General features: G+C 44.2%; 1 protein-coding gene across 1 annotated transcript in view; it reads left to right on the forward strand.

Moving 5' to 3' along the window:
- Nucleotides 1–8,685, forward strand: part of CTSS (cathepsin S) — a 24,696-nt gene that overhangs the window by 7,719 nt on the left and 8,292 nt on the right. The window contains exons 2-4 of the mRNA XM_018559898.1: nucleotides 3,399–3,518; nucleotides 3,814–3,936; nucleotides 7,321–7,482. Of these exons, the coding sequence (XP_018415400.1) occupies nucleotides 3,402–3,518; nucleotides 3,814–3,936; nucleotides 7,321–7,482 (402 nt within the window). The 5' untranslated portion in view covers nucleotides 3,399–3,401. The remainder of the gene's footprint in view (nucleotides 1–3,398; nucleotides 3,519–3,813; nucleotides 3,937–7,320; nucleotides 7,483–8,685) is intronic.

Below are 8,685 nucleotides of genomic sequence, written 5' to 3' on the forward strand. Positions count from 1 at the left end.
AGAGGGCGTAGCCGGGGGAGGGAGCCGGGAGGACGGAGCCCCGAATGCAGAGAGGCAGGTGCGGGGGTGGCGTGGGATGAGGACGGACCGGCTGCAGTCTAATTACAAGTGATCTTAGCGACATCGCCAAGATCACTTGTAAAGGAAAAAGTGGCTTTCCCGTTCTACATTTAGCCCTGCTTGTGCAAAGCAGGGCTAAATTAAGAAAACAAATTATCGCCTGGCGCCCGGAACGCCATGTGACGGGCGTCAGGAGACTTCAAACCTGTGCTGCCCCTCTGCTCCCTGCCGCCCCGAGGGAATCCGGTCCTGCTGACTGCCAACGTGAGGGGGCACCTATGCTACTGACCAACAGGGCTGCCGTCAGGGGGTTACAGCCAGCACTCTTGTACCGGGCCCCATCAAGTCACTAGGGGGACCCAAAGCCAACACGGATTGCCCCTAGGGAAGAAGGATGGTACTGCCCACTTGCCATAGTAACCATGGACAGGCCCCTCCCCTCCTTCCCTAAAGTTGTCTGGGCCCCATGCATGGAAGGAGAAAAGGAGCCTGTCCATAAACTATTTACCATGGAGAGTGGGCGGGGCCGATTGCTGAGCAGGTCAATCAGGGTCCCGTCTGCTCTTGTTTAGGCTCTGCCCACCCCGTGATTAGGCTCCACCCCTGCACCGTTTGCAGTGCTCTGTGTCTTCAGCAGGAGCTGGAGTCCTGCCCTGAGGTGAGCAGCTAGAATAAAGGGGGTTCACAGTGTAAGATGAAGTAATGAAAAGTATGCAGAAGTTAATAGTGTTGGAAGAGGGTGGCCTGCTGCCCTCATCTAACACTGTTAACCTCTTCATCACTCTTCCTACATTGTTCTCCTCTGCACCCCCTGCCACAAGTAATGCAGAATAGGAACAGAGATGCAGAGGTGAGCATAGTGGATGCAGAGGATGCAGGGTTGAGCAGAATACGAAGAGGGGTTTAGAGGTGAGCAGTGTAGAAAGAGGTATGCAGGGGGTACAAAGGTGAACAGAGTAGGAAGAGGGATGCAGGAGGTGCAGAGGTGAGCAGAGTAGGAACAGGGATGCAGGGATGCAGTGTAGGAAGTGGAGATGCAGAGGTGAGCAAAGTGGATGCAGAGGGTGCAGGGTTAAGCAGAATAGGAATAGGGGTTCAGAGGTGAGCAGTGGAGGAAGAGGGATGAAGGGTGTGCAGAGGTGAGCAGAGTAGTAAGAGGGATGCACAGGTAAGCAGAGTAGGAACAGAGATGCAGAGGTGAGAAGGGTGGATGCAGAGGATGCAGAGTTGAGCAGAATAGGAAATAGGTGGAAAGAGGGGTTCAGAGGTGAGTAGTGTAGGAAGAGGTATGCAGGAGGTACAGAGGGGAACAGAGTAGGAAGAGGTATGCAGGGGGTACAGAGCTGAACAGAGTAGGAAGAGGTATGCAGGGGGTACAGAGGTGAACAGAGTAGGAAGAGGTATGCAGGGGGTACAGAGGTAAGCACAATAGTAAGAGGGGTGCAGGGGGTGCAGTTGTGAACAGAAGAGGGGTGCAAGAGTGAGAAGTGTCAGAAGAGGAATGCCAGGGACTCAGAGGTGAGCAGAATATGAAGAGGGGTGCAGAGGTGAGCAAAGTAAGAAGAGGGATGCAGGGGGTGCAGAGGTGAGAAGTGTAGGAACAAGTATGCGAGTGGTGCAGAGGTGAGCAGTTTTAAAAGAAGGTTGCAGGGGGAGCAGGGGTAACTTGTTGGAAAAGGGGGGCAGAGGTGAACCCGGGTGCTGGGGGTCTGGGCTCGTGGTGTCTTGGAAGCTGGTTGTCAGACTGCTGGGAGACACCAATGTCAACTCTACACCTGCAGTAGTGGAGCGATCACACAAATTCAAGAAGCGGTGCAGAGAAGCGGGGGAGTCAGCGACAGCATGGGTGAGAGACCTGCGCTGAAGGACACACGTAGCACTGCATGCGATGAACAGATGTGTCACCAGCCTAGTGCCTGCTATATATGTCTATCAATCTACCTCGTAATGTAGCATAACTGCAAGGTAGATCAACAGACATATACAGTACATGGCAGGCACTAGGCAGCCGCAAAAAAGTGTATGCTCATACAATGAATGTATGGGAATACATATTTTACATTTCCAATGCGTTTATTATATAAATAAAAGTATGAGAATGCAGAGCATGTATTTCCATAGTTTTATCGCATTCAGTGGGCTGCCTTAAAGTGGAAGTAAAATGTGTTTATAAAAAATTGCTAACGGGCAGGTTATGATAGCAAAGACTGTGTAAGTCTCTTCTACCAAACAAGTTCCTACCTGCCTATCAGCAAAAAAATGTTTCAGTGCACAGACCCAGCATGCTGGAATGTAGTAACTCCCATGCACAGGAGTTACATTATGCCAGCCAGCCAGCCAATCAAAGAACCCGGAAGAAGACCGGGAGAAGATGGCAGTGCCAGCGACAGAGGGGAGAACAGGCAGAGGAAAACATTTTTCTATGATTGTAGAGGGGTACTTTTCCAATGATTACTAATGTAAAGGGGCACCCCATTACCCACTAATTCAAGGGGACATGTCTACACTGACCACCACTATTGTTCCATGAGCTGTAGATATAATCATTTTTAGCAGGGGTTCCCTGAACCCCAAAGACTTTTTCAAGGGTTTCTCCATGGTGAAAAAAATGGAAATGGCTGCAATAAAATGTGCTAAATAATCCCTTTTGGACACTTTTAAGTCTATATCTGCTTTAATAAATCTAGTCTTTGTGTTTTTTTCTCACATCAGTGATTTGTTCACACATTTTGTCACTGCAGATGTACTTCTTCTTTCGTTGTGGGAAATGTAGGAGTTTATTAATATCAGCTGGAAAGAAGAAAGGAAACAAACTTTAAATACTGTATAAAGAACGCTCATTACTCTGCAGTAGCCTTGAACTGTGAATAATGAATGATAAATATCACATTACCTTCAGTGGGGTGATCTCACTGTTGTGAACCTAAGGGTGTGGGGACCCTTAAGTTAGATATCTGATTATTCAGATGTTAAGCACCCCCAATAACCTTCCCTACACTATTGTTGTGTGTACAATGGCGTAGCACTTCTCCTTGCTGTTGTATGTTGTCTCCTTGTTGTGTATTATATATATATTCTGTTATGTTCTCTGGATTCAGCTATCTTTGCTTGCAAAGTGTGCCATCTTCACTCGGAGAAAGTTATCCATTTCAAACAGATCCTTTATTACTCTGTAATCGCAATCTCATTTATTGTCATTTCTGACAAGCTCCTGAAATATCATCATTGTTAGTTTTACAATTCAGCTGCCATTTATATTGCATCTTCTGCTAATGTTTCCATACATAGTACATATTAGGTGCAATGTCAGACTTATGCCTTTTGTTTCTTTTTTTTAGAGAATGAAGACTCTGGTGTGTATTTTGTTGGCCGCATCTGTAGCATCGGCTATAGACCCAGCACTGGACAACCATTGGACTTTATGGAAAATAACCTACAGTAAGAATTATGAACATGAGGTATGGACCAGATGAATATGTACTATAGATAGGTGGATGTGATATACTGCTCATCTTCCATGTGACCATACAGAAACATTCATTCTGAAATTGCTTTAATCTCTTATTTATTTGTGAATTTATATATTTTTGGCATCTTTGGTTCACATTGAATTGGATGGCTTGGTTCACAGATGAATACACCAGCTGGGGGTCAATGGCACAAATAGTGCCAAATTTTATATATCTATGTACACACACACACACACACACACACACAAATCATACATTAATTACTGTATTCTATGTGTTCTAGAGAGAAGACATTACAAGGAGAATCATTTGGGAGAAGAACTTGAAGTTTGTCACGCTACATAACCTTGAACATGAATTGGGGGTTCACTCATTCACTGTTGGAATGAACCATCTTGCTGATATGGTATGTATGGCTAATTATCTATTGCATTTGTAACTAATGTTAGTGAGTCATAAGTAGGGATGAGCTTAGGTTCAGACAGAACCCAGTGCAACCTGAGCTCCTCGTGGAAGGAAGCTTCTTCCACTGCCATCCAATCAGCTGTGGCTGGGGAGTTCCCTGCCCGCAGCTACTTGTAAAACAGGCGGCAGGATGCAGTGACCTTAAATGGCCACATGGCTATAGTTAATATGGTCATGCGGCCATATAAGGTTAGTAAAGTTAGCACAAGTATCCCGTCCCTTTGTTATGTGCAGGTGAATGGTGGGGAATGTCCAAGCCCGCAGCTGATTGTGTGAGTGGCTCATAGCACTTCCATGTTCAGAGAAACTCAGGTTTGGACCGGGGTTGATCATACCTGAGTTCATCCCTATTCATAAGCGAACACGTAGGGGATGATTTTTTAAAACTTCCACCCAGCCTTACTCAGCCTATTACAGCATTCCTGCCACTAGATGGCCCCATGGCACACAAGAAATGTCTATGCTCCTTGGTTGGCACCATTTAGTGGCAGCTGTGCCAAACGCATTCACCCAGAGTATGGCTGGATGGAAGTTTTATAAAAAATTCCAATAAAGTTTCCATGTAAAGGTGTAAGAGTATAACATTATCCAAGACTATTATGATGTGCTACATGGCAGAGCTACTTATACCACCTTACAAAAATGAAGGCAAGTGTTTAGCGCCACCCTAGGGTCAGTGTGAATGGGGGTAGGCACAGCTGTACTACTTATGGGGTGGATAGTTTTAAAGCCCGAGAGCTACCTTGAAAGTCAAACATTTGTGAACAGCTGACCATCACAACCATATAAGCTTGTTTAATGTCCCATTCCCAGACCATGGACATAAATATGGAGTTGGCCTCCCCTTGTGGTTATAACAGCCTGCACTCTTCCAGCAAGGCTTTCCGCACAAGTTTGGAGTGTTTCTAGAGAATTTGTGCTGCTTCAGCCAAAAGAGCGTTTGTGAGGTCAGGTACCTTGTTCGGTGAGAAGATCTGGCTGCAATCCAGTTCATACCAAAGTTGTTCAGTAAGGTTGAGGTCTGGACTCTGTACAGGCCACTAAGGTTGCTCCACACCAACCTTATCATGTCTTTATGGAGCTGGCTTTGTGCACAGAGACAAAGTCATGATGGAACAGAAAATGGCCTTCACCAAACTTGCCACAATGTTGGAAGAGCACAATTGTGTAATTATAACTGCCTGAAAAGCAAATTATGTTAGTTGGATTCCTTGTGTAGCAATGTTTAGCTCTAAGCATGTGTCACAGCATTGCACAAGTTGTTTGTGTACTTTTACGCAATGGACACATGAGGGGGATGCAATGGTTTTCCTCTTCTCCTTTTCTTATCTCTACACCTCCCTTTCATAGATGAAGAACAGGAACAAACTACAGGAAATTAACAGTTCCATCTCCTAGTTAAGCCAAAATCAAGGCTATTGTATAGTCTATTAAAATAATAAAACTGACTGTATTTGTCAATACAACTAGCATAAATACCCAAATCTGTCTTCATATCAGGTCATCCCCTGTCATCCCCTGCACAGCAGCCCTCACTGTGGGAGATGTAGGGGCAACATTAGCTTTTTAATACAATGAAGGAACAGCTGTGTAGAATAGGTCATTAACACTATTAAGGATGCTGGCTATGTGGCTGTTGCACCTAGTATATATAAATCATCTAATAAAAAATGGGGGTGCACTTGAGTTGCATGTTGAGGCATTAAACAAATTTACCCCAAAACTTTTAATCTACCCATCTAGAGTATATCCCAGCATTAAGATACTTTTATCTTGTTCTTGTAGCCAGAAACAACTTTTATTTCCTTCCTTTGACGTCATCATTACCAGGCTTGTAAAATGCTTGCAAGGGCAGTTGCTGGGAGGTCAGTTCCTATTGACAATGGCACGCTTCCCCAGAACTACATCTTCTAAGAGCCCACAGTGCGTGGGCTGGCTCTTGGAAGTCAAGGCAGCCAACAGGTTTCTGGGTCTCACCAATCCCTCTCCATCAGGACTTTTGCTGACGGGTATACTAACTCTGTACTGGATTTGATTGGAGAGGGCAGTTATAGTAACACGCATTGGTGCCCAGACTGTTAATGTTCCCTTAAGTAATGCATTGGCTTTGTATTCTTACATTGACTAAATAAAGAACACTTACTGGACTATACCAATTGGTGTGATGCTCTTAACTTGCGAATACACTATATCCATGTTATTCAATGGCAGAATAATGTGTTCCCTTATCACACCTCTAGGCTTTGGCTACAGGCTAAAATTATCCTCGACTCTGGCAATAAAAAGGATATCATTTATTTTTCAACAAATGCGTACACTCTAAAGGTGCCCATACACTGCACGATTCTCCTGTACGGTCGCACGTCTTCCGTCGAACCACCATGCTAGAAAACCCGCCGGGAATCGTACGATTCTCGGCGAGTTAGTGGCCTGCTGGTTCGACAACTGTCGACCGTGAACGCGCACACTGCCCATTTGCAGTCATTGTAAGCCCGCCCCTCATTACAGTCATCGTAAGCCCGCCCTTCAGGGGGGCGGGCTTGCGATGATCGAGAGTATGATCTGCCTGTCCAAGATGGTCAGATCGTACGTTTTTTTAATCACTTTACAACCATCGCAAGACTAAGGTCTTGCGATGGTTGTACAGTGTATGGCCACCTTAAGGCTGGGCACACACCTTACAACCAGCGCAAGACTTTTGTCGTTGTACGATGGTTGTACGATTATCGCAAGGTGTGTGGGGACCTGAGGTCCCCACACACCTTACGATAATCGTATGATAATCGTGGGAAATCCCGCGATCGTACGATTATCGTAAGGTGTGTGGGGACCTGAGGTCCCCACACACCTTACGATAATCGTATGATAATCGTGGGAAATCCCGCGATCGTACGATTATCGTAAGGTGTGTGGGGACCTGAGGTCCCCACACACCTTGCGATAATCGTACAACCATCGTACAACGACAAAAGTCTTGCGCTGGTTGTAAGGTGTGTGCCCAGCCTTACACAAATATGACAGGTTCACTTTAACATGGAAGGGCACCTGCCACAGGATTTTGATCTGTAAATGTTTAGCTTTGCACTGCCCCCTCCTTTCTCTGAAGCTTTCCTATAGGCCCATGATGTACCCCTCACATGGAAGGACCAATAAGAGATGGGACCAAGCTTAACTTTTGCAGCAAAAGTCAAGAATTGGAATTCAGCTGCCCATAACTCTGGATCTACTGACTGTTATGACGTTATCGTATGCTCAGTTTGGTCTGCCCTGGTTTCTAGCCGCTTTACTTTCATTAATAGTAGAAACTGCTTCTTTCTTTATTCAGACTAGTGAAGAAGTGGAGGCCCAGCTAACCGGATTAGTACTACCTCCCCGTGAAATGCAGAAAGCCTTTTCAAGTAACTCGTGGAATATTACAGATTTCTCAAAGGTGCCAGACTCTATAGACTGGAGGGAGAAGGGATGCGTCACAAATGTCAAAAACCAGGTAAGAAACAATTACGTGTATTAATGAGATTAAAGATATGCAGGATGCAGGAACTTAAAATAATTCAGAAATTTGTTATCATCTTTTTACTGCCTTGTTCAAGACAAGAGTTCTAGACTCTTTGAAGAGAACCACTCACGACTGTGCTATTTGAGGAATTTATGTATTCAGCATCCATTTACTATAATCCAGCGGTATTACCTATTAAAAAATGATATATCCCCCTCATTTAGCTCTATTATATCAGAGATTAGCTGAAATCTGACATTCTGGATTTCAACTAAATGACCATATACACACTGCACATTGAGAAGGTGGGAGACTTAACCCTTTCGCTGCCAAGCCCTCCGGAACATTTTTCAAATCAGCTGGCCAAGCCATTTTTGAATTTTCTGCAATTTTTTCCTATTGATTTGATTTTCAACTGCTGCGTTGCTAGCGTTTGTAAAAGACCCCCCAAACCATATATTTTCTGAAAGCGCAGGCCCGGTAGAATAAAAAGATGGTGATACTAAATTTGTAGGCCCTGCGATAATTGCGCAAATGTTTCTCAAATTAATATTAAACCGATAAAAATACACAATTCAATTGTTAAAACACACCAAAATCAGTATCCGTGCACAAAAAAAAATATTTTTTGACTAAATCTAAAAGATAAAACTGTATTGAGTTAATAAATGAGACTGCTGAGCTACAGCTTGCGGTACACTGAGCTTAGGGTAACAGGAGGACGCTAGTTTGTGTCCTCCCGTTACCCTTAGGAGAACTATGGGGAAAAGCCCTGACCCCATAGTTCTCCTTTAAGGTGACTTCTGACCCTCTGCCTTAGATAGATGCATTTTAAATGTATTAATATGTAATAATTAAACCTAAACCTTCATTCTATATATACTGTGGATGAGTACCTGGGTATTTACCTTTTAAATAGAGTGCGGTGGACTGTATATAGTGTGTGTGTGTGTATATATATATAAGTTTTAATAAGCATGGCACTCCTGAATTGCTCAATATGCTTTTTATTCCAATGGAAAACGGTACATTTAGCAAATACAAAGATAAAGACAGTTTCGGGAATTCCCGCCCTTCACCAATTTCAACTGTCTTCATCTTTGTACTTGCTAAATGTAGCGTTTTCCATTTGGATAAAAATCAAAGTGAGCAATTAAGGAGTGCCACGCTTATATATACTAAAGCAACTCCCTA

This window comes from Nanorana parkeri, unplaced genomic scaffold, assembly GCF_000935625.1.
Source record: "Nanorana parkeri isolate BGI_ZX_2015 unplaced genomic scaffold, ASM93562v1 scaffold420, whole genome shotgun sequence".
NCBI classification, from domain to species: domain Eukaryota; kingdom Metazoa; phylum Chordata; class Amphibia; order Anura; family Dicroglossidae; genus Nanorana; species Nanorana parkeri.